Source organism: Hordeum vulgare, chromosome 3H (assembly GCF_904849725.1).
Source record: "Hordeum vulgare subsp. vulgare chromosome 3H, MorexV3_pseudomolecules_assembly, whole genome shotgun sequence".
Lineage (NCBI taxonomy): Eukaryota > Viridiplantae > Streptophyta > Magnoliopsida > Poales > Poaceae > Hordeum > Hordeum vulgare.
Window position 1 is genome coordinate 588,357,085 of NC_058520.1, and position 27,408 is coordinate 588,384,492.

Consider the following 27,408-nt stretch of genomic DNA (forward strand, 5'->3'; position numbering starts at 1 on the left):
GCTTGTATATAAGGGCTACTACCGGGGCAGTTTCGAACTGTAGATCTTCGCTTAAGTAATCAGCAAGAGCGAAACCAGGACCCCGGGTCAATATTAGCAACATCGGTAAACACACTGATACGGCGGCATGATTGCTTATCCTCTTCGCCGAGCTGGGGAATTGTTTTCCCACTTCTTGCACCACTGGTACATAAGCTTCCCTACTGCTTCGCTTGATCATATGTCTTTCCAAGAATTCGCTTATAGTGTGATGGCAGCACACGCGGTGGTGGTCGCTTAAGGGCATCCAGACAACGCTTTGCTTTTACCGGATCAATTTTCTCCTTTGGAGGTGGACGTTTCGGTGCAAAAAAGGCCTTATTATAGGCATCCATGATTACCGCGTTTTCCTCCTTAGTCCTCTCATATGGTAACTAACTTTGCAGGAGCCTTTAGGCTTGGACCAAATTTGATTTTCTTCCCGCCTCTTGTACTGCTACCCGCCAGAGCGGCGGCGTCTATCTTCCGCCTTTGCTGATGTGCCGGAGGAGGCGGATAAGGAGGCGGAGTGCGCTCACACGCCGAAGGAGGCAAGGGAGGAGGAGGAGGAGTGCGCTCATGCGCCGGAGGAGGCGGAGTGCGCTCATGCGCCGGAGGAGGAGGAGTCAGCTGATCAGTCTGCTAAGGCGTCCAGTTTGGGAGCTTGATGTACTCCTAGACATATAGACCTTAGAGAATTTTCCAAATGAATCTCCCCTTCACCTGTAGGGTAGTCAAGTGCCAACTCCTCAAATCCCTCCATTATTTCATCCACCGTCACAATATCATAATCATGTCGAATCGGACGGCAATGGAAAGTTTCCTCAGCTCGAGGAGGTACAACAGAGTCGAGCGCCGCTTTCAAGGTCAGGTTCTGGCATTTTGCCATTAGCATACAATGTTCAGCCTCTGTGATACTATCCACGGGGTAGCAAGGATCCGTGAAATCAGGCTGAACGAGCTAGCTACGTGGAAGCCACCACGGGGGTGCCAGTGACGAGATCGACGCGGGCGATCGACGACGGTGAGGACGTGGACGGGATGTCACCTACACATGTGCAGACTGTAAGAAGTTAATTTGAGCTCATATTGTACATATAAATCAAAAGAACTCCCACATACACTCCTACACTAAAACCCACGAACCACTCTACTTCTAGAGCATTTGAAATGAGCTAAACTAACAGCGAGAGATGAAAGGATAAAGTAGCTAAACTTTTAGAACACTTGTGTAGTTGGTGCATCGCCAAACCTAGACAAATCTTGAGGAAAATGGAGATTGGAGGTCAAGCTTGGAGAGCAAAAAGCTTAAGTGTGGCTCGGTCATTTCATCGAACACCTCATGTGCATGCATAGAACGATGAACAAAGCAGGGCATGCAGACATCCCACATGGCCAAAAAACAGAAAAGAGGGTGGGCACGGGCGAGGGTATATATAGGCATCTCTTTGGTCCCAGTTGGTGGCAAGAATCGGGACAAAACACTGATCTTTAGTCCAGGTTTCAACCACCAACCAAGACTACAGGTGCTACGCCAGGAGCGACAACCATTGATCCCGGTTCGTGTGTGTAACCAGGACCAAAGGGGTCGGACGAACCAGGATCCTGCCCAGCCGGTGCCCTACCCTCATGAACTGGGACTGATGCACCCATTGGTCCTGGTTCGTAACAGAACCGGAATTATAGCTCTTATCTCCCTTGGACCAAAGCTCTGTTTTCTACTAGTGGGGTCCCTAGCGTCTATTGTCTTCTCCCGAAAACAGATTTTCTATCTGTTTTATTGATAAAGCAATCGTCATGTCCTTACAACAATTTCGGGTGTAAAATATATAAAAATAAGTTTGTTTAAGGCAACAACACAAACACACGCTAATAAGAAAGAATATGAAAGGCTACCATGTGGTGGGTGGTAGATCAGAGAGGTACCGGTTGCCAAAAGGAAATACAGTAAGCCATGCCCGGTGTACATTCAAAAATGTTCTTGTTCCATGAAAAACATGATAAAACAAATTGAATCTAACATAATAGATTTTATCATGTTTATTCACAGTACAAGAACATTTTGCATGTGGATAAGCGCGACAACTAACACAAGAACAAATTGATATTAGTTGTGCCCAGCTTGTGTTAGTTATGTTTGGTTACACCGAATAACTGAGTCGATTATACTCCACGATGAAGTACACGGCACCCAACTAAATTAATTCTTACATGCGTCTTAATCTTGACAATTAAAAAAGCATCCACACGTGAAGAATCCCAACGATGTATGTGAAGATGCGGATAACTAGGTTGGACGCACGGTAAGCAATTCAATCTTCAAGACAAACTAAGAGTTTTGCAATACACCTTCCTAAGTGCTAATCATGTACATCCATTGACTAAGTAAAACATCGCTCTTAACCTGGAGGTCCTATATACCAAGCCCATGACCCGCATGGATTTTTGTTCGGCAATCCGCACTTCATTTTCCCAATATATATTTCTTCTTCGTTTCGTTGTCCCTCTAATAGAAGAATCTACATCCATCTGGAAAAGAGACACAGAACTACAGAACTGAGAGGCCTCTGTCAATAAGATGCAACAGTACTTCTATAACCTGGCCGTATGTTTGACGTGCTCAACCCGAATAGAAAACATATTTGCAACTTTGGTAGACCACCACATTGGAGATTGCGAATCACCTGGTCGGGGCCATTTTTGGATTGAAAGTTTATAGCGATGCTACCTCTGGATACAAAACTAGTGAACCAGGCACACCACTTTATCGGAAAAGCCCTTTGCCCAGAGTGTCTACTAAAGGAACGACGACATCACATTTTCACTGTCATTTTTAACGTCAACTTTGAAAGCTACCCGACTAGTGTTTTTCGGTGCATCTTATGGTCAGTCTCAAGAAGGACGACTACTGCATTGAGTATGTTCCTTCCCCTACCACAAATTTGAATAGTGCTGACCGGACAAATTGTATCATCAGAGATGAGTATCAGGCCCGTCATTGCCTAGGGGTCAGTGATAACATTGGCATCACATACATGCGAACTAGTCGTCTTGTTATGCCGTCCATTATAGACTGGTCGGTCTGTGATAACTTTGAGAAGGGCCTTCCATGGAGTTATTTATTGACTGGACATTTGCATAGGACTTCCGGTGAGTGATGGCATCCTTTTGTGAGGCAAAATGGGGATGCACCCCATTTTGCACTACAACACAAAGTTATCTTCACGCAATATGTGAGCACAATATTGCATTTCATTTCTTGCATATATTGTCAAATGTACAATTGTCTACAAACATATTCAACTAAATAGACTTTGCCTACGATGATTCAATTGGGAGAATAGTCTTGCCATCAAAGATTCGTCAACCACGTGAAAGTACATTCCAATGAGTCCTTTAACTCACTAGAAACTACATTTAAACCTCCCCCATTCAAGGTCGGGAGCTTGGACAACGGTTCTTTTTATTTTATGTAGTGCACTTAAAATAGATCAACATTACCAATGTGTCATTTAGGTGCACTGCAATATATATAGTACACTAAAAGGTCACAACACAATGCGCCCATCCCCTGTTCATATAAAGTAAACAACATTTTTATTTTACAAACTTAATATCATACATATATAGGAATTGCTAACTTAATAGGCAATAAAAGTTTGCACATGGTGTGTATTCATCTAATTAAGAGTCATGTGGTACTCCAACGGCCGATTTGTGTTCACTTGCTATCACACCCGCAAGAGGCTCATCATTGATGCCTTTGAGGAGGCCGATCGGTGTTGAAACTCATCACCAATGTTTCGCCGGTAGCCGGTCAGTGATGAGGGGTCAGTAGTGTTTCATTTCGTAGTAGTGTTCCTTGCATGAAGACTACTTGAGAGGGCTAACTAACTAACTAAAGCATCTGGTTTAATACACTAGAGGATAATTAGCATTTGCCAAGCAAAGAAATCCCCTATTTGTAGAACTATAGGCACTTGCTTTGTTGACATACAACTTTTGCTAGTTTATGGTCAACTCTAGCGACGATCATGTATAGAATGGGTGGTGTCATGATCCCGAGTAAGTGGGTGGATGAGAGTGTGTGGAGGGTATTAATCTTTTCCCGAAACAAGCTACTATGTCTTCGATCATTGAGTCTGATAGCTTGTCACTCAATAATATCCTGAAGGATGGAGGAGACAATAGATCGTTGCTATGTACCAGTACAAGGAGGCCTAGAGGATGGTATCGTTGTTCTCGGATAGCAAGTCATATGATACACCATGCAGGGCAAATAAGGTTGACCATGCTCTCGCGCAAGTAGCTGCTAAGAGTGCAAACAGATCCATCTGGATCCTAGATGCAACATCTGCTATTTTGTAGCTCCTTTTGAAGGATTGTAAATATATTATTATCAGTTAATGAAACCCCCTATTCCGGCAAAAAAAATCTTTGTCAAAAAATTATATAGAGCTCCTAGACATTTCAACATAAACTATTTGAGACTGGGAACAAACTTTGGAACTTAAATGCAAATCAAATTTCGCAAAGTGTAAGAACAACCACAATGTCAAAAATCATACAAGCTTTCAAATAAAAAATAGTCCATGATTTCATAAAAAGACGTGACGTCTTTGACACCAAAACGATGGTGTATAGCTTAATACATATAAATAGTGATACATTGACATGTTACATTCTTGGAATATATCACAAACACTAGTGCATTTTTCACCAGAACAATGAAGCCCTTATTTGATCATATGTAAGATGATAACAAACAAATGAAAAAAGAGTTGAAGACATCAATTTGACACACTAGGTTAGGCTTCATTTTTTTAGATTCCTCACAGAAACAGAACTAGGGGTTGGCATTGCCATACCCAGATCCAGCACCTTTGCCCGCACTGTTGGAAATATTTCCTAGAGGCAATAATAAATTAGTTATTATTATATTTCTTTGTTCATGATAATCGTTTATTATCCATGCTATAATTGTATTGAGTGGAAACACAGTGCATGTGTGGATACATAGACAAAACACTGTCCCTAGTAAGCCTCTAGTTGACTAGCTCGTTGATCAAAGATGGTCAAGGTTTCCTGACCATAGGCAAGTGTTGTCAGTTGATAACGGGATCATATCATTAGGAGAATCATGTGATGGACTAGACCCAAACTAATAGACGTAGCATGTTGATCGTGTCATTTTGTTGCTACTGTTTTCTGCGTGTCAAGTATTTGTTCCTATGACCATGAGATCATATAACTCACTCACACCGGAGGAATGCTTTGTGTGTATCAAACGTCGCAACATAACTGGGTGACTATAAAGATGCTCTACAGGTATCTCCGAAGGTGTTCGTTGAGTTAGTATGGATCGAGACTGGGATTTGTCACTCCGTGTGACGAAGAGGTATCTCGGAGCCCACTCGGTAATACAACATCACACACAAGCCTTGCAAGCAATGTGACTTAGTGTAAGTCATGGGATCTTGTATTACGGAACGAGTAAAGAGGCTTGCCGGTAAATGAGATTGAAATAGGTATGCGGATACCGACGGTTGAATCTCGGGCAAGTAACATACCGAAGGACAAAGGGAATGACATACGGGATTATATGAATCCTTGGCACTGAGGTTCAACCGATAAAGTTCTTCGGAATATGTAGGATCCAATATGGGCATCCAGGTCCCGCTATTGGATATTGACCGAGGAGTCCCTCGGGTCATGTCTACATAGTTCTCGAACCCGCAGGGTCTGCACACTTAAGGTTTGACGATGTTTTATGCGTATTTGAGTTATATGGTTGGTTACCGAATGTTGTTCGGAGTCCCGGATGGGATCACGGATGTCACGAGGGTTTCCGGAATGGTCCGGAGACGAAGATTGATATATAGGATGACCTTATTTGGTTACCGGAAAGTTTTCGGGCATTACTGGAAAAGTTTCGGGCTCATCGGTAGTGTACCGTGAGTGCCGGGAGGGGTGACGGGGACCATCGAGAGGGGTGTCACGCCTCAAGGGGTCTCATGGGCTATGGGAAGAGATAAACCAGCCCCTAGTGGGCTGGAATAAGTTCCCACTAAGGCCCATAAGGTTTGAAAAGGGAAAAACACAAGGTGGAAAGAGTTTCCAAGTGGGAAGGTGGAATCCTACTCCAAGTAGGATTGGAGTAGGACTCCTCCACCTCAAATTTTGGCCAAACCTTGAGGGTTTGAGGCTGCCTCCTCCCCTCCCTCCCTCCTATATATACTGAGGTATTAGGGCTGATTTGAGACAACTTTGCCACGGCAGCCCGACCACATACCTCCACGGTTTTTCCTCTAGATCGCCTTTCTGCGGAGCTCGGGCGGAGCCCTGCTGAGATTAGATCACCACCAACCTCCGGAGTGCCATCACACTGCCGGAAAACTCATCTACCTCTCCGTCTCTCTTGCTGGATCAAGAAGGCCGAGATCATCGTCGAGCTGTACGTGTGCTGAACGCGGAGGTGCCGTCCGTTCGGCACTAGATCAGAGCGGATCGTGGGACGGGTCGCGGGACGGTTCGTGGGACGGTTCGCGGGGCGGATCGAGGGACGTGAGGACGTTCCACTACATCAACCGCGTTTCTTAACGCTTCTGCTATGCGATCTACAAGGGTACGTAGATCGGAAATCCCCTCTCGTAGATGGACATCAGCATGATAGGTCTTCGTGCGCGTAGGAAAATTTTTGTTTCCCATGCGACGTTCCCCAACAGTGGCATCATGAGCTAGGTTCATGCGTAGATGTCTTCTCGAGTAGAACACAAAAGTTTTTGTGGGCGGTGATGTGCGTTTTGCTGCCCTCCTTAGTCTTTTCTTGATTCCGCGGTAGTGTTGGATCGAAGCGGCTCGGACCGACATTACTCGTACGCTTATGAGAGACTGGTTTCATCGCAACGAGTAACTCCGTTGCTCAAAGATGACCGGCGAGTGTCGATTTCTCCAACTTTAGTTGAATCGGATTTGACTGAGGAGGTCCTTGGATGAGGTTAAATAGCAACTCATATATCTCCGTTGTGGTGTTTGTGTAAGTAAGATGTGATCCTACTAGATACCCATGGTCACCACGTAAAACATGCAACAACAAAATTAGAGGACGTCTAACTTGTTTTTGCAGGGTATGCTTGTGATGTGATATGGCCAACGATGTGATGTGATATATTGGATGTATGAGATGATCATGTTGTAATAGTTAATATCGACTTGCACGTCGATGGTACGGCAACCGGCAGGAGCCATAGGGTTGTCTTTAAACTAACGTTTGTGCTTGCAGATGCATTTACTATTTTGCTAGGATGTAGCTTTAGTAGTAATAGCATGAGTAGCACGACAACCCCGATGGCGACACGTTGATGGAGATCATGATGATGGAGATCATGGTGTGACGCCGGTGACAAGAAGATCGTGCCGGTGCTTTGGTTATGGAGATCAAGAAGCACATGATGATGGCCATATCATGTCACTTATGAATTGCATGTGATGTTAATCCTTTTATGCACCTTATTTTGCTTAGAACGACGGTAGCATTATGAGGTGATCTCTCACTAAAATTTCAAGACGAAATTGTGTTCTCCCCGACTGTGCACCGTTGCGACAGTTCTTCGTTTCGAGACACCACGTGATGATCGGATGTGATAGACTCAACGTTCACATACAACGGGTGCAAAATAGTTACACACGCGGAACACTCGGGTTAAGCTTGACGAGCCTAGCATGTGCAGACATGGCCTCGGAACACATGAGACCGAAAGGTCGAGCATGAATCGTATAGTTGATATGATTAGCATAGAGATGCTTACCACTGAAACTATTCTCGACTCACGTGATGATCGGACTTGAGATAGTGGATTTGGATCATGTACCACTCAAATGACTAGAGAGATGTACTTTTTGAGTGGGAGTTCTTAAGTAATATGATTAATTGAACTAATTGTCATGAACATAGTCTAATGGTCTTTGCGAATTACGATGTTGATGGGGTCATAGTCCTAGGGTAGGGTCATAGGCCTGTCCTACAGGTCCTACCCAAGGACTACCCCACACAAGGGACAGGACCTTAAGTATGCCCGACTGAATTAAGGTGCCCCCATCATCCAGTCGGTAACAGGCCCAGAATCATCCAGTCGGAGACTAACATTCGGAGGACACCGGGCCTACCGACTGGATACACTCGGTGCGCCGTAACCTCTCTGGAGGGAAACTGTTGTACGTTTCCGGGTGCATTTACTAGCATTTAGAGCATACGTTACCTGTAACGTATGCATTCAATCGCCACTACTCCACCCTTGAATCAGAACCGTTGTGGAGGGCAGCGCACTCTATATAAGCCACCCTCCCCCACTGGTAAAAGGGTTAGAAAAACATTGTACTCCATATCACACTCGGTAACAAGCTCCGAGAGCACTGAGACGTAGGGCTGTTACCTCCACCGCAGAGGGGCCTGAACTCATACAACCTCGCCGTAGCTAGGACTCTGCCCATCCCATTCGTACCCTACACATCTACTGTCAGGCTTATACCCACGACAGTTGGCGCCCACCGTGGGGCAGGCGTCTAAGCGACTTCCGGCGAGTTTGCGACTACTTCCTTTCGTCATGTCGTCCGGTGGAGATTCGAGCATGGGTCACCAGATCCTCTTCGGTGCTCTCTCCTTCGTCGTCGACGATTCGGCGTGGCTTCGGGAGGCACCTCTCGACGTCGAGGCGCTTCCCCGTCGCGGGGCTACGCACTTCTGTGCCGGCGCTCGCGGCGTTCTTCTTCTTCAACAATCGGCTCCATTGCCGGCTTGCACCTTCGTCACGCGTCGCAGTAAGCGGTCCCGTAGTCCATGTCTCCAACGTTGGGTGCAACATGCCCGAGCACGCCAGATCGCGTCCTCTCAGGTGGCAGTTCTAGAGTCTGTTGTGGTCGCCCCGCGCTCCCAGTGCTCGGGCTCGGTTCCGATTGAGCTCCCTTCCGAGTACGCGGGTCGTGGGCCTGCAGCAGAGGTACACATGGCCAACTCCCACGAAGATCCTCGTCAAGCCGACCGAGGTGAAATCGGCGAACCATCTGGTGCGCGCCGTCCGCCTCGTCGTTCTGCCAGTCGACACACTCGGCGGAGCAATGTGGAGTTGTTCCGCACACCTCTCCTCAACTTGGCCGCGGCTGCCCAGATTGCCGATTCTCTCCAGCCGACTGATTCAGAGGCAGGAAGGGGAATCGAGCAAATCCGAGCTCTGTTGCGCACGGCGCACCAGCAAAATTCGGCAGTCTCCCAGTCACAGAATTGGATCCACAATAGTTCCGTCCATGCAAACACGCATCGATCGGTTCACAGCCCTGGTTCTCATCAGTATCGCCGTCGCTCACGCACCCCTCCGCGGGGTTTGCCTTATGGGTCCCGACATCATGATGATCGGCGTTCGGTCGGCGACACTTACGACCCAAGACCCGACGCGAGGGGGCGAATCGCCCAGCGAAGAGTCGACAGGGGTCGAGCCCACCGCGATGGTCGCAATATGGACCGTCCGAGTGGAAGCAGGACCATCGTGTCCGGCCCCAAGTGTTTTAGTCGAGCCATCCGCTCAGCTGATATCCCGCCCAACTTCCGATTGGCAGCGGGAATCGGTAAATTCTCAGGGGAGTCCAAGCCCGAAACATGGCTGGACGACTACCGAGTGGCAGTCCAGATCGGAGGAGGAGACGACCATGTCGCGATGAAGCACCTCCCTGTGATGCTCGACGGCTCGGCTCGAGCTTGGCTGAACCAGTTGGCCCCCTCAAGCATTTACAGTTGGGCAGATTTAGCCCGAGTATTCATCAGAACTTTCGAAGGGACGTGCAAGCGCCCTGCAGGTCTTGTGGAGCTTCAACACTGTGTCCAGAAGCCGAATGAGCCCTTGCGTGACTTCATCCAGCGATGGATGACTCTTTACCACACGGTGGAGAACATCACCGAGCATCAAGCAGTCTGCGCCTTCAAGGCAGGCGTGCGGTACAGAGAACTGTACTTGAAGTTCGGTCGAACGGGCGACATCTCCATGAGCAAGATGATGGAGATAGCGGCTCGCTACGCAAATGGCGAAGAAGAGGACCGCATCCGGAGCGGCAAACACAAGACAGTCGGCGATGCCGACGTAGGTAACACTCGGAAGCAGAAACAAAAGGTTCCGCCCACACCGCAAGCAGAAGCTGCTGTTGTAACCAGCGCCAAGTTCAAGGGCAAAGGGAAAGCGCAGTTCACCCCCAAGAAGAAACCTTTCAACAATCCCATCCTGGACCAGCCTTGTCCAGTTCACACGAAGATGGACGAGGAAGGTAACCCCATATACGCGAAGCACACCACTCGGCAGTGCCGTCTCCTGATCCAGGGGTTCAGCGAAGGGCAGCCGAGTGAGAAGAATCCCGAACAGGATGAGGAGGACAAGGAGGATCCGTTCCCCCAAGTCCATGCAATCCTCATGATCTTCCCTGACGTCGAAAGCAAGAGTCGACTGAAGCTGGTGAACAGAGAAGTCAACATGGCCGTTCCGACTGCCCCCAAGTTCCTTAAATGGTCCTAGACTGCGATCACCTTTGACCAGTCAGATCATCCAACGCACGTCCCCACCCCGGGAAGGCAGGCTCTGGTCGTCGACCCGGTGGTGGAAGGAGTCCGACTAGGCAAAGTCCTCATGGACGGCGGTAGCGGACTGAATATTATGTACGCTGACACTCTCAAAGGGATGGGCATTCCGATGTCCAGACTCAGCGAGAGCAATATGCAGTTCCACGGAGTCGTCCCTGGACGGAAGGCCAAGTCACTCGGCCAGATTGCATTGGAAGTCATCTTCGGTTCTGACAAGAATTTTCGCAAAGAGAAGCTCATGTTTGAGGTGGTGGATTTCCAGAGTGCTTACCATGTAATTCTAGGCCGCCCGGCATACGTGAGTTTCATGGCACGCCCGTGCTATGTGTACTTGAAGTTGAAAATGCCCGGTCCAAAAGGCGTTATCACCATCACCGGCAACCGCCAGCGAGCCGAGGAGTGTGTGCAAGAGGGATCAAGGATCGCCGACCAGCAGATGGCTGTACTCGAGCTCGAAGAGTACAAGAAGACAGTCGACCCTGCCGACTTAATGCGCTCAAAGAAGCCAGCTTCTGAGTCCGCGTTCCAGTCGGCAGGAGAGACTAAGAAGGTCAGCATCCACCCGACGGACGAGTCTGCCGCCCCGACGAACATCTCCACCACCCTAGATCCTAAATAGGAAGCCGAGCTCACCCAATTCCTCCGTGAGAACTGGGACATCTTCGCATGGAAGCCATTTGACATGCCAGGTGTACCTAGGGAGTTGGCTGAGCACTGACTGCATGTGGATCCCGCTGCTCGGCCCGTCCGAGAGCGCCTGCGCCGGTCCGCCGCGCACAAGAGGAAGGCAATCGGAGAAGAGGTGGCTAAGCTGCTAGCTGCCAAATTCATTCGCGAGGTTCACCACTCCGAGTGGCTCGCCAATGTAGTCATGGTGCCCAAGAAGGACAAGTCACTCCGAATGCGCATTGACTTCAAGCACCTCAATAAGGTCTGCCCGATAGACCATTTTCCGCTCCCCCGCATAGATCAAATTGTCGATTCGACTGCGGGGTGTGAGCATTTGTCATTTCTTGATGCCTACTCGGGTTATCATCAGATCCGTCTGTATGGTCCCGATGAGTTGAAAACAGCTTTCATCACCCTGTTTGGGTGCTTCTGCTACATCACTATGCCTTTCGGTCTAAAGAATGCAGGAGCTACCTTTATGCGCATGATCCAAAAATGTCTCCTCGACCAGATCGGTCGCAATGTGGAGGCATACATGGATGATATCATAGTCAAGTCACGCAAAGGTTCCGACCTGCTGACTGACTTGGCAGAAACATTCGCCAACCTTCGTAGGTACGATATCAAGCTAAACCCAGCCAAATGTTCATTCGGTGTTCCCAGCGGAAAGTTACTCGGTTTCTTCGTTTCCGAACGAGGGATCGATGTTAACCCCGAAAAGATCGGGACCATCGTCCAAATGGAGAGGCCGGTCAGAATACACGATGTTCAACGACTCACAGGTTGCCTAGCAGCTTTGAGCAGGTTCATTAGTCGACTCGGCGAAAAAGCACTTCCTCTGTACCGACTCATGAAGAAATCAGATACCTTCGAGTGGACAGACGAAGCCCAAGTCGCATTCGACGACCTCAAAGTCCTACTTTCCACCCAGCCGGTTCTTACTGCTCCGCTCAGTAAAGAGCCCCTTCTTCTATATATCGCGGCTACAAATCAAGTCGTCAGTACTGTTCTTACAGTCGAGCGAGAAGAAGAAGGCAAAGCATACAAAGTTCAGCGGCCAGTGTACTACGTCTCCGAAGTCCTGACACCTTCCAAGCAGAGGTATCCCCATTATCAAAAGCTTATCTATGGGATCTATATGACTGCAAAGAAGGTGGCTCATTATTTCCAAGACCACTCGGTATCTGTCGTTTCTAATGCTCCGTTGTCGGAAATTCTCCACAATCGGGACGCATCAGGCCGAGTGGCGAAGTGGGCGATGGAGATGCTGTACTGCGACATCAAGTTTGAGGTCAAGAAAGCTATTAAGTCTCAAGCCCTGGCTGACTTTATAGCAGAATGGGTAGAACAACAGCAACCGACTCACATCTACTCGGCTCATTGGACAATGTTCTTCGATGGGTCTAAGATGTTGAATAGATCCGGCGCTGGGGTTGTGATCATATCGCCAAAGGGCGACAAGCTCAAGTACGTGCTTCAGATACACTTTGATTCCTCTAACAATGAGGCAGAGTACGAAGCTCTTCTCTACGGATTGCGCATGGCCATCTCACTCGGCGTCCGTCGCCTGATGGTCTACGGCGATTCAGACTTGGTGGTCAACCAAGTGATGAAAGAGTGGGACGTAAGGAACCCCACCATGACGACATACTGCAATGCAGTCAGGAAGCTGGAGAAGAAGTTTGAAGGTCTAGAACTTCATCATGTTCCAAGACTGAAGAACCAAGCAGCGGACGAGTTGGCGAAACTCGGGTCCACTCGGAGACCAGTCCTGAGTGATGTCTGCCTCGAGCACCTCCATCTTCCTTCAGTAAAAGAAGATCCCTTCACGGAAGAACCAGTACAACCCAAGAGCGCAACAGATCCGACTGAAGTCGATGTGCCTGGTGTGGTTGATCTGGTCACAGAGATTCTGGTAATCATTCCCGATTGGACTGTGCCGATTATGGCATATATCCTGAGACAAGAACTTCCAGAAGATGAAGTCCAAGCCCGGCAAATAGTTCGCAGCTCGAAGGCATTCACTGTCATTGACGGTCAATTGTACAAGAAGAGTGTTTCAGGCGTCCTCCAACGTTGCATTTCCCTAGAGGAAGGACAGTTGATCCTAGAGGATATCCACTCGGGAACCTGCGGCCATCACGCTTCTTCGAGAGCAATCGTCGCCAAGGCGTTCAGAGCTGGATTCTTCTGGTTGCAGGCTAACGAGATGGCCAAAGCTATGGTCGATCGATGCGAAGGCTGTCAGTTCTACTCCAACAAGTCCCACAAGCCAACATCTGCACTAAAGACAATCCCACTTGTGTGGCCATTTGCAGTTTGGGGATTAGACACAGTCGGACCATTCAAGACAGGCCAAGGTGGCTACACACATCTGTTGGTGGCAGTCGACAAGTTTACAAAATGGATAGAAGCCAAGCCCATCAAGAAACTCGATGCCTCCACAGCCGTGAAGTTTGTCAGAGACATCATCTCCAGATTCGGAGTGCCTCACAGCATAATCAGGGACAATGGGACAAACTTCGACTCGGACAGATTCAAAGGTTTCTGTGCGAGTCAGGGTATCCGAGTGGATTTTGCTTCCGTAGCACATCCGCAATCCAATGGACAAGCTGAGCGTGCGAATGGACTTATCCTTCAAGGTTTGAAGCCTCGACTCTTGCGAGAGGTAGGACATGCTGCTGGTGCATGGGTAACCGAGTTACCTTCAGTACTTTGGGGCCTCCGCACCACTCCGAATAGATCAACAGGGCGATCACCGTTCTTCCTCGTCTATGGAGCAGAAGCGGTCCTTCCGAGTGACCTGCTTCACAATGCCCTGCGAGTCGAACTCTTCTCCGAAGCCGAACCAGAACAAGCAAGGCAAGATGGAGTCGATCTTCTAGAGGAGGAGCGCGAGATGGCACTTACTTGCTCAACAATTTACCAGCAAGATCTGCGACGTTTTCATGCACGACATGTCAGGAGCCGCACGTTCCAAGCTGGCGATTTGGTGCTCCGAGTGGATCAGCAAAGACCACACAAGTTGGCTCCGGCCTGGGAAGGACCTTTCATCATTTCCAAGGTGCTGAACAACGGGGCATACAGACTCTACAACATTCAGAGGGAGACAGACGAGCCACGCGCATGGAACGGAGACCTCCTCAAGCGTTTTTATACGTGATCGCCGACTGAAGCAGTGTAACGAACAAGTTTGGACGAAATAATATACAGCAGATTCAGTTTCTTTTGCAGATTCAGAGTTCTTCCACGGTTGCAGACTACGGTCACACACACAAAAAAAACTTAGGTGCGATCCCGAATCGCCTAAGTAATACCTTCCTTCGCGTGTGCACTATACGTCGCACTCGGGGACTTAGCTGCGATCCAGCATCGCCTAAGTACTAATCTCCTTCGAGTGTGCACTATACGTCGCACTCGGGGACTTAGCTGCGATCCTGCATCGCCTAAGTACTAATCTCCTTCGAGTGTGCACTATACGTCGCACTCGGGGACTTAGCTGCGATCCTGCATCGCCTAAGTACTAATCTCCCTCGAGTGTGCACTATACGTCGCACTCGGGGACTTAGCCGCGATCCTGCATCGCCTAAGTACTAATCTCCTTCGAGTGTGCTCTATACGTCGCACTCGGGGACTTAGCCGCGATCCTGCATCGCCTAAGTACTAATCTCTTTCGAGTGTGCACTATACGTCGCACTCGGGGACTTAGCTGTGATCAAGAATCACCTAAGTAATACCTTCCTTCGAGTGTGCACTATACGTCGCACTCGGGGACTTAGCTGCGATCCTGCATCGCCTAAGTACTAATCTCCTTCGAGTGTGCACTATACGTCGCACTCGGGGACTTAGCTGCTATCCTGCATCGCCTAAATACTAATCTCCTTCGAGTGTGCACTATACGTCACACTCGGGGACTTAGCTGCGATCCTGCATCGCCTAAGTACTAATCTCCCTCGAGTGTGCACTATACGTCGCACTCGGGGACTTAGCCGCGATCCTGCATCGCCTAAGTACTAATCTCCTTCGAGTGTGCACTATACGTCGCACTCGGGGACTTAGCTGCGATCCTGCATCGCCTAAGTACTAATCTCCTTCGAGTGTGCACTATACGTCGCACTCGGGGACTTAGCTGCGATCCTGCATCGCCTAAGTACTAATCTCGTTCGAGTGTGCACTATACGTCGCACTCGGGGATTAGCTGCGATCCTGCATCGCCTAAGTACTAATCTCCCTCGAGTGTGCACTATACGTCGCACTCAGGGACTTAGCCGCGATCCTGCATCGCCTATGTACTAATCTCCTTCGAGTGTGCACTATACGTCGCACTCGGGGACTTAGCTGTGATCAAGAATCACCTAAGTACTACCCCCCTCCGAGTGTGCACTATACGTCGCACTCGGGGACTTAGCTGCGATCCTGAATCGCCTAAGTAATAACTTCCTCCGAGTGTGCACTATACGTTGCACTCGGGGACTTCGCTGTGATCAAAAATCACCTAAGTACTACCCTCCTTCGAGTGTGCACTATACGTCGCACTCGGGGACTTAGCTGCGATCCTGAATCGCCTAAGTAATAACTTCCTCCGAGTATGCACTATACGTCGCACTCGGGGACTTAGTTGTGATCAAGAATCATCTAAGTACTAACCTCCTCCGAGTGTGCACTACACGTCACACTCGGGAACTTAGCTGTGATCACGAATCACCTAAGTCTTAATATTCTCCGAGTACACACTAAGTGTTGAACTCGAAACAGCATTTCAACAAAAGACTAAATGTTTTCCTTCCGACAACATAAGTCCAAAACCGATAGTTGACTCAGTGCGGATCAAGATTACCCGCACCGATTTAAAAGTATGACGGCCAACAGAAGTGGCCCCAGTATCTTACAGGTAAACACTCGGCATACCGAGGACAAAGTTTGATCACGCGTCAGCTGGGCCGGCGTCAGGACTAGAGGGCTCCACAAAAGTGTCCAAGTCGATTCCATCAGCGATGCGGGTGGCAGTCTCAAGGAACGTCTCCATGAAGTCTTCGAATTGAAGCTTCTTCGTGTTGGCGACCTTCAATGCTTTCAGCTTATCTTCCCGTACCTCTTTGCAATGGACTCGGACCAAGGACAGCGCAACGTCAGCACCGCAACGCGCTGCCGATTTCTTCCACGATTGCACTCGGGCCGGAATCTCCCCTAGTCGCCCCAACAGAGTCTCCATCTTCTGCCGCGACTCGTCTTCCGGCCAAAGCTCCTTCTCAATGTGGCCGAAGACTTCTCTCAGTCGGCTGATGAACGGACCCACTTTGCCTATGCGGATATGAGCCCGGAGCAGATCCCGGTTCTTGTCCTCGCTGAGTGGCACATTGTCCTTCATGGACCGCTCCACAGCCGCCGCTTCAGCTTCGGCGTCACCACAAAAATCTGCACCAAACGAGCAAATAGACAGTAAAAACAGAGTGTTTGTCACACGATACAACCACTCGACAAATCATAAGACTTACCAGCCAGACGAGTCATCATCTGGACAGCCCAGTCGTTCACATACTTCTCCTGAGCTGTCCATCGTTTGTTCCGAACAACCATTTGATTGTGCAGTTCGGTCCTCTGTTTCTTCAGCCTCTCCACCTCCGCCACCAACACCCTCTTTGCCTCCAACGCCTCCTCCAAGGACTTCTCTCGAACTTCCAGCGCGTCCTTCATGCCAGCCATGGCGAGCATTGCAGCTTCTAGTTCACCAGCATACTGGTTCCTCTCCGCCCTCAAGGCTTCATAAGCAGTTCCCATTTCACAAGTTTTCTACACCACGAAGCAAAGGGTAATCAACAAGTTTCTCAATACGCAGTATAAGTTCTTCAGACCCCTGCCGACGCAAGCAGTCGACAGCGGTCTCGGGGACTACACCCAGTGGGTTCACTAAGAGTGACCCCACTGGCATGCTCCTCAAGCAGGCCCGCCCTATTGAGATGCATGTTTTCACCTACGCCTCAGGGGCCAATACAACTCGACCTGCGTGCAGTTTACTCTCGGGGACTCTTACCGCAAGAGTGCTCCGACTGCAGTAAGTACTCGCACTCGGAAATCTTGTCTACGGACACAACCAAACTAAAGACCAAATGTATAAAGACAACTGTCGGTGCAAGCACTCGACAGAAGTCTCGGGGACTACACCCACTGGGTTCACTCGGAGTGAACCCATTGCAAACAACAGACAACACCCAGTGGGTTACAGAAGAAAAGTAAGTACTTACTAGACTACTTACTCGGATGTCATCGCGCAGCTCCAAGCTCCACTGGTACAAAGCCGCAACGGAGTCATAAGCCCTCTTGGCCTCTCCGGCCATCAGCTCCACCTGGACCATGGCCCCCTTGGCCGCTCCCACCTGCTCCTCTGGGACACACCGAATGCTGAATTCAGCATTCGATGAACCGGGAATCGTGGGAAGATCTTGGGGCATCCCAAGATTCTCCCCAGTCGGTTCCTCACCCACCGGCACCGGTTCAGTCGGTGGAGGCACTTCGGTCGGTGGAGCGTCGGCGGCAGGGGCGGCAGCAAGAGGAGCAGCCTCAAGGACAGGCTCTACGACAGGCTCCACGGCCGGGTCGGCTCTCCCTTCCCCGTCCTCGTCCACGTGAATCGCCCCTGACAAGCCGAATGGCACGACGATTCAGAAAAAGAAAAGGATGGTACAGTCTACAGGAATAAAACACCCGACTCTCTTACAACATACCTGGCTGGGACGAGACGACGTTGTCCGTGTCCATGGGGTCATCCCCTTGGCGGGCTGGAGAGGTTGCAGAAGTGGCGACCCTGTCGAGTGAAGCCCATTCGGCTTGTAAAGCAGGAGTTCGCTCGGATAACATAAAAAGCCGAAAGTTAGATTCACTTACGTGGATGTGATGGGGATGGCAACCCTCATGCGCGGCAGAGCCTTCCGAGGTTTGGGCCCACTCGGTTTGGGTGCCCTGGAAGACTGGCCTGCGAGCTCAGCGGGGGCGTCCCTGGACCTCTTCGTGCCTCGAGCACTCGGGGCCACCGGAGCGGCAGGTGGAGCACTCGACGATGCAGGAGGAGCTGAAGGGACGGCAGGCTCGTGTCGACGCTTACTCCGATGCTCTGGCTGTGGAGGCGGTGAGCCACGCTCTTCGTCTTCTTCCTCCTCCTCGCTGTCCTCCTCCTCCGACTCCCCGCTGTCGGAGACATATTCGGCGCTCTCCACGCTCCCCTCCTGGCTGCCTTCTTCCTCCTCCTCCTCCGGATCCCCGTTCGAGACGGGGGAAGACCAGTTGGTCCACTCCTGCATGAGGTTCATTCGGAAACATTAAGCATCACACGGAGATATAAATGAACGACTGAAATCAAGACAGTTCAATGCACTCGGCTAATGCTACTCACCTGATTCGGTGGAGGGTTGTCCGCGCTGTAAGGCGTCACTCGGCGGGCTCCTTTGGGGTTCTCACAGGGACCCGTGATTTGGAGCACCCATGAGGTCACCTTCTCCTCGAGAATGCCCTCCACGTTGGTCCGAGTGGAATCCTCGGGCCCCGTGTAGTGCCACATAGTGTGGTGGCGGGCCTGCAGAGGCTGGATTCGCCGACCGATGAAGACTTCCAGCAGGTCAATACCTGTGACCCCCCTCCTGACAACATCCACGAGTGCCTCGACCAAAGGCTGGATGTCGTTCTTCTCAGCTTTCGAGAGGGCGAGTTGCTGGGGCGGAGCAGGACGGTCTAGACTAAATGGAGGCAACCCAGTCGACGCGTTCGGACAGGCTATGTCCTGGCAGTAGAACCACGTCGACTGCCAGTTCTTAACCGACTCGCTCAACTGGAGAGCAGGGTAGCTGCTCCGACTCTTCTTCTGAAACCCTAAACCCCCGCAGAGCTGGAGGAGATGCGTCTTGTCATCCGACGGACTAAGACGTTTGATGGTTTGAGAGCGGGCAGAGAAGATGTGTTTGAATAAACCCCAATGGGGAGGGCAACCAATAAAGCACTCGCACAAAACAATGAAGGCAGAAAGGTGGGCGATGGCATTCGGAGGGAAGTGATGGAGTTGAGCACCAAAATGATTCATGATACCTTTGAAGAAAGGATGCAGGGGCAGAGAGAAACCTCTGTGGACATGGCTGAGGAGCAAGACGCGCTCCCCCTCCCGTGGCGCCGGCTCGACCTCGTCGTCCGCCGGCAGCCTCCAGGACTTATGCACGAGCTGGCCGTGCTCTACCAGCTCCAGCAGGTCCCCCTCCGTCACTGTGGAGGGGAGAAAGTCTCCCTGGATCCACCCCGCCGGCAACGGCCGCAGCCGCCGCCTTGTTCTTCTTCTTCCTTGCCTCCATCTTGCTGGTCTGACCTTTGGTCATGGCGGCGATGGCGAGCTCTCGAGAAGGAGGGGAAGAGAAGGGTGTATGAGCGCAGGAGGTGGCGAGGAAGACGGAGCAGGCAAGAGCAGAGGATTCGGCGAGCGTAACCGAAGGGTCTCGTCGACCAGAGTTAAATAGAGCACCGAGTGGGTCGCTGGCGAGCGGGCCCGAAATCTTATCTGCCCAACCAGCCGCGGCGATATCAGTGGAGGAGTTGAAGGCGCGAGGATCGAGGAGTCAGACGCTACTCGAGCGCGCTGACGTCGCCCCCGCTAAGCGCGCGGAACCCGAAATTTGAGATCTCAGAAAATCCGCCGCTGTCAGTTGACCGGTCGCGTCAAAAGATGCCGCGAAAGCTCTCGGTTCCCGACAGTCTGTTTCGCAAAACACATCCACTCGGACCATTGGTCAGGAGAGATAAAATGGATAGAGGCAAGCAACACCCAAGCCGAACCTAGTCCAGTCGGATCTGAACCTCGAGCACTGCTTTGACGTTTCAACCCCAATCCATTCGGGGACTAATGATGGGGTCATAGTCCTAGGGTAGGGTCATAGGCCTGTCCTACAGGTCCTACCCAAGGACTACCCCACACAAGGGACAGGACCTTAAGTATGCCCGACTGAATTAAGGTGCCCCCATCATCCAGTCGGTAACAGGCCGAGAATCATCCAGTCGGAGACTAACATTCGGAGGACACCGGGCCTACCGACTGGATACACTCGGTGCGCCGTAACCTCTCTGGAGGGAAACTGATGTACGTTTCCGGGTGCATTTACTAGCATGTAGAGCATACGTTACCTGTAACGTATGCATTCAATCGCCACTACTCCACCCTTGAATCAGAACCGTTGTGGAGGGCAGCGCACTCTATATAAGCCGCCCTCCCCCACTGGTAAAAGGGTTAGAAAAACATTGTACTCCATATCACACTCGGTAGCAAGCTCCGAGAGCACTGAGATGTAGGGCTGTTACCTCCACCGCAGAGGGGCCTGAACTCATACAACCTCGCCGTAGCTAGGACTCTGCCCATCCCATTCGTACCCTACACATCTACTGTCAGGCTTATACCCACGACAGATGTAGCTTGCGCTATAGCTCTACTGTTTTTATATGTTCCTAGAGGAAATTTAGTTGAAAGTTGATAGTAGCAAACTTTGCAGACCGAGTCTGTAAAACCGAGGATTGTCCTCGTTGCTGCGCAGAAGGCTTATGTCCTTAATGCACCACTTGGCGTGCTGCACCTCGAGCGTCGTCTGTAGATGTTGTGAACATCCGACATACACGTTTATGATGACTACACGATAGTTCAGTGCAAAATACTTAATGGCTTAGAAGCAAGGCACCGAAGACGTTTTGAAACGTCACGGAACATAAGTGATGTTCTAAAGAGATGAAATTGTGATTTCATGCTTGTGCCCTTGTTAAGAGGTACGAGACCTCCAACAAGATTCTTTGTCCACAAAGTAAGGAGAAAAGCTCAATCGTTGAGCATGTGCTCAGATTGTCTGAGTACGACAATCGCTTGAATCAAGTGGGAGTTAATCTTCCAGATGAGATAGTGATGGTTCTCCAAAGTCACTGCCACCAAGCTGTGAGAGCTTCATGATGAACTATAACATATCAAGGATAGATACAATGATCTTTGAGTGATTCGCGATGTTTGACACTGCGGGAGTAGAAATCAAGAAGGAGCATCAATAGTTGATGGTTAGCAAAACCACTAAGTTTCAAGAAAGGCAAGGGCTAGAAGGGATACTTCGTGAAACGGCAAAACCGTTGCTGCACTAATGAAGAGACCCAAGATTAAACCGAAACCCGAGACTAAGTGCTTCTGTAATGAGGGGAACAGTCACTGAGGCGGAGCAACTCTAGATACTTGGTAGATAAGAAGGCTGGCAAAAGTTGAAAGAAGTATATTTGATATATATGATGTTGATGTGTACTTTACTAGTACTCCTAGTAGCACGAGGGTATTGGATACCGGTTCGGTTGCTAAGTGATTAGTAACGCGAAATGAAGGCTACGGCATAAACGGAGACTAGCTAAAGGCGAGGTGACGATACGTGTTGGAAGTGTTTCCAAGGTTGATATGATCAAACGTCGCATGTTCCCTCTACCATCGGGATTGGTGTTAAACCTAAATGATTGTTATTTGGTGCTTGCGTTAAGCATGAACATGATTGGATCGTGTTTATTGTAATACGATTATTCATTTAAAGAGAATAATGGTTACTCTATTTGCTTGAATAATCACCTTCAATGGTTTATTGAATCTCGATCGTAGTGTTACACATGTTCATGATATTGGTGCCAAAAGATACGAGGTAATGATGATAGTACCACTTACTTGTGGCACTGCCGCTTGAGTCATGTTAGTATAAATTGCATGAAGAGACTCCATGCTGATGGATCTTTATATTCACCTGATTTCGAATCACTAGTGACATGCTAATCATACCACATGAGCAAGGCCTTGTTTTCATTGAGATGAAATAAGATAGTAATTTGTTGGAAGTGATACATTTTTTATGTATGCAGTCCAATGGGTGCTGAGGCACGCAGTGGATATCATTATGTTCTTACTTCAATGACGATTTGAGTAGATACTAGAGTATTTTCTTAATGAATCACAAGTCTGAAATATTGAAAAGTTCAATTCTGTTTCGGAGTGAAGTTTGTCGTAACAAGAGGATAAACTGTCTACGATATGATCATAGAAATGAATATCTGAGTTACGAGTTTTGGTACGCAGTTAAGACAATGTGGAAATTGTTTCACAGTTCATGCCACCTGGAACATCATAGTGTGATGATGTGTCTGAACGTCATAGCCACGCACTATTTGGTATGGTGCATGCTATGATGTCTCTTATCGAATTACCACTATCGTTTATGGGTTATGCATTAGAGACAACCGCATTCACTTTAAATAGGGCACCGCGTATTTCCGTTGAGATGACACAGTATAGACTGAGGTTTAGAGAAATCTAAACTGTCGTTTCTTGAAAGTTTGGAGCTGCGATGCTTATGTGAAAAAGTTTCAGTCTGATAAGCTCGAACCCAAAGCGGATAAATGCATCTTCATAAGATATCCAAAATTGTTGGATACATCTCCTATCTCAGATCCGAAAGCAAAGTGTTTGTTTCTAAAAACGGGTTCTTTCTTGAGGAAAGGTTTCTCTCGAAAGAATTGAGTGGGGGGGGGTGATAGAACTTCATGAGGTTATTGAACCATCACTTCGACTAGTGTGTAGCAGGGCACAGGAAGTTGTTCATGTGGCGCCTACACCAATTGAAGTGGAAGCTGATGATGGTGATCATTGAGCTTCGGATCAAGTTACTACAAACCTCGTAGGTCGACAAGGTCGCGTACTACTACAGAGTGGTATGGTAACCCTGTCTTGGAGGTCATGTTGTTGAACAATAATGAACCTACGAGCTATGGAGAAGCGATGGTGGGCCCGGATTCCAACAAATGGCTGGAGGCCATGAAATCCGAGAGAGGATCCATGTATGAAAACAAAGTGTAGACTTTGGAAGAACTACTTGATGGTCGTAGGACTATTGAGTAAAGATGGATATTTAAAAGGAAGACAGACGACGATGCTGATAAGTCACTATTAAGAAAAGCTCGACTTGTCGCAAAGATGTTTCCGACAAGATCAAACAGTTGACTATGATGAGACTATCTCACTCGTAGCGATGCTAAAAGTCTGTTAGAATTATGTTAGTAGTTGCTGCATTATTTATGAAATATTGCACATGGGATGTTAAAACATTGTTTCCTCGACGATTTCCTTGAGCAAACATTGTATGTGATACAACCAGGAGGTTTTGTCGATCCTAAAGATACTAGCAAGTATGCAAGCTCCAGCGATCCTTCAATGGACTGGTGCAAGCATCTCGGAGTTGGAATATACACTTTGGTGAGATGATCAAAGATTTTGGGTTTGTACAAGGTTTATGAGAAACTTGTATTTCCAAAGAAGTGAGTGGGAGCACTATAGAATTTCTGATAAGTATATGTGGTTGACATATTGTGGATCAGAAGTAATGTAGAATTTCTGTAAAGCATACAAGGTTGTTTGAAAGGAGTTTTCAAAGGAAAACCTGGATTGCGCTACTTGAACGTTGAGCATCAAAGATCTATGGAGATAGATCGAAAGCGCTTAATAGAAGTTTTAACAAGATGCATGCCTTGACAAGTTTTTGAAGGAGTTCAAAATAGATCACCAAAGAAGGAGTTCTTGGTTGTGTTGTAAGGTGTGAATTTGAGTAAGACTCAAAACCCGACCACGGCAGAATAAAGAGGATAGACGATGGTCGTCTTCTATGCCTTAGCCGTAGAATCTGAAGTATGCCATGCTGGGTACCGCACCTGATGTGTGCCTTGACTCAAAGTCTGTTGAGAGGTACAGAGAGTGATCCATGGTTGAATCACTAGCAGCGGTCAAAAATTATCCTTAGTAACTGATGGACTAAGGAATTTTTTTCGATTATGGAGGTGGTTAAAGAGTTCGTCGTAAAGGGTTACGTCGATGCAAGCTTTGACACTAATCCGAATAACTATGAGTAGTGAAATGGATTCGTATAGTAGAGTAGATATTTGGAGTATTTCCGAATAGCACATAGTAGCAGCATCTATAAGATGACATAAAGATTTGTAAAGAACACACGAATCTGAAAGTTTCAGAACCGTTGACTAACACCTCTCTCATGAGAAAGACGTGATCAGACCCCATAACTATATGGGTGTTGGATTCATTGGAATCACATGGTGATCTGAACTAGATTATTGACTCTAGTGCAAGTGGGAGGCTGTTGGAAATATGCCCTAGAGGCAATAATAAATTAGTTATTATTATATTTCTTTGTTCATGATAATCGTTTATTATCCATGCTATAATTGTATTGATTGGAAACACAGTGCATGTGTGGATACATAGACAAAACACTGTCCCTAGTAAGCATCTAGTTGACTAGCTCGTTGATCAAAGATGGTCAAGGTTTCCTGACCATAGGCAAGTGTTGTCACTTGATAACGGGATCACATCATTAGGAGAATCATGTGATGGACTAGACCAAAACTAATAGACGTAGCATGTTGATCGTGTCATTTTGTTGCTACTGTTTTCTGCGTGTCAAGTATTTGTTCCTATGACCATGAGATCATATAACTCACTCACACCGGAGGAATGCTTTGTGTGTATCAAACGTCGCAACGTAACTGGATGACTATAAAGATGCTCTACAGGTATCTCCGAAGATGTTTGTTAAGTTAGTATGGATTGAGACTGGGATTTGTCACTCCGTGTGACGGAGAGGTATCTCGGGGCCCACTCGGTAATACAACATCACACACAAGCCTTGCAAGCAATGTGACTTAGTGTAAGTCACGGGATCTTGTATTACGGAACGACTAAAGAGACTTGCCGGTAAACGAGATTGAAATAGGTATGCGGATACCGACGATCGAATCTCGGGCAAGTAACATACCGAAGGACAAAGGGAATGACATACGGGATTATATGAATCCTTGGCACTGAGGTTCAACCGATAAAGATCTTCGGAATATGTAGGATCTAATATGGGCATCCAGGTTCCGCTATTGGATATTGACCGAGGAGTCCCTCGGGTCATGTCTACATAGTTCTCGAACCCGCAGGGTCTGCACACTTAAGGTTCGACGATGTTTTATGCGTATTTGAGTTATAAGGTTGGTTACCGAATGTTGTTCGGAGTCCCGGATGGGATCACGGACGTCACGAGGGTTTCCGGAATGGTCCGGAGACGAAGATTGATATATAGGATGACCTCATTTGGTTACCGGAAAGTTTTCGGGCATTACCGGATAAGTTTCGGGCTCATCGGTAGTGTACCGGGAGTGCCGGGAGGGGTGACGGGGACCATCGAGAGGGGTGTCACGCCCCAAGGGGTCTCATGGGCTATGGGAAGAGATAAACCAGCCCCTAGTGGGCTGGAATAAGTTCCCACTAAGGCCCATAAGGTTTGAGAAGGAAAAAACACAAGGTGGAAAGAGTTTCCAAGTGGGAAGGTGGAATCCTACTCCAAGTAGGATTGGAGTAGGACTCCTCCACCTCAAATTTTGGCCAAACCTTGAGGGTTTGAGGCTGCCTCCTGGCCTCCCTCCCTCCTATATATACTGAGGTATTAGGGCTGATTTGAGACAACTTTGCCACGGCAGCCCGACCACATACCTCCACGGTTTTTCCTCTAGATCGCGTTTTTGCGGAGCTCGGGCGGAGCCCTGCTGAGATTAGATCACCACCAACCACCGGAGCGCCATCATGCTGCCGGAAAACTCATCTACCTCTCTGTCTCTCTTGCTGGATCAAGAAGACCGAGATCATCGTCGAGCTGTACATGTGCTGAACGCGGAGGTGTCGTCCGTTCGGCACTAGATCGGAGCGAATCGTGGGACGGATCGCGGGACGGTTCATGGGACGGTTCGCGGGGCGGATCGAGGAACGTGAGGACGTTCCACTACATCAACCGCGTTTCTTAACGCTTCTGCTATGCGATCTACAAGGCTACGTAGATCGGAAATCCCCTCTCGTAGATGGACATCACCATGATAGGTCTTCGTGTGCGTAGGAAAATTTTTGTTTCCCATGCGACGTTCCCCAACACGCACCACTCCCACCATTTCTTCCTCCGCCATCGCCACCACCATTTCCACCAGCATCTACGTTTGTACTACCTTGTCTATACCAATAGTTGGTAGCAGTTGCAGAGCCGGAACCAGTGCCACTACCAGCCCCATATCCACTAGATCCTCGATAACCACTAGCTTGCCCTCCACCACCGCCGCCACCGGAACCGCCTGCGCTAGTATATCCACCATATCCACCACCATAAGGATATGAAGATCCTTGACTATATTGACTAGAACCAGAGCCGGAGCCAGACCCGCTACCATATCCAGTTCCACCATTTTGGCCACCGCCTCCGCCGCCACCTCCACCTCCTCCGCTTGCATCGCTACCACTACTAGAACTCACACCAGACCCAATTCCACTTCCTGCACCCGACCCACCACCACTCACAGCTCCCCCACCCTCTCCTCCTCCTCCTCCCGTTCCCTTGGCACTTCCAGTGGAGTATCTGGCCACCCTTGTAGCATTGGTCAGTCCAATGCTCAAGAGGACAACATAGCCAAGCGCTACTAGCTTTGTGCCTACCATTGTGTGTATTTTATCGAAGTGTGTACTGCTGTAAGATGAGGTGAGTTCTAAGGAAAACATGGTATGGACATTTATAGTGGTGCTTCCGGCCATGCATGCTGGGGATGGTGGGTGGAGCTTTTGACAAAGTCATGTCTCATCCCTCAAGTGGTGGCTTAAAATAATTAGCGCTTTAATTGGTGCAGGTAAAAGTAAACGATGATGACTGACTGCTAATGTGACCGCGATCGCATCAATGTGGGTTCAACAGTTCTAAGATACATGCAAGCATGCATTCACTGCTGAACACACCTAGCTAGCTCTAGTGGTACGTACGTTGACATTAGAGCAGAGGAGCGACGGCAACCTCGAAGTTTCCCTAGCTAAATTTGGGGTCGAAGTAAACGACGACTCCACCCATGTAATCGAGTCATTGGGTCAAGTAGCCGTGCATGAAGAACTACCGATTAGCAGATGATCAAGTTCAAGTGGATGCATAGCAAGATCTCGATCCAAAACCAGGTTCATGCCAGCACCGTACACCATATTATTTGATGCCCGGACT

The 27,408-nt window shown here is 48.8% G+C and overlaps 1 protein-coding gene across 1 annotated transcript; it reads right to left on the reverse strand.

Moving 5' to 3' along the window:
• Positions 1 to 652: 652 nt before the first annotated feature.
• Positions 653 to 26,901, reverse strand: LOC123442133 (putative glycine-rich cell wall structural protein 1). Its single transcript, XM_045118223.1, has 3 exons — positions 26,315 to 26,901; positions 999 to 1,066; positions 653 to 892 (listed from the first exon to the last, which is right to left on the reverse strand). The coding sequence occupies exons 1-3, from the start codon at positions 26,862 to 26,864 to the stop codon at positions 653 to 655; spliced, it is 858 nt and encodes a 285-aa protein (XP_044974158.1). The 5' UTR covers positions 26,865 to 26,901.
• Positions 26,902 to 27,408: the final 507 nt, after the last annotated feature.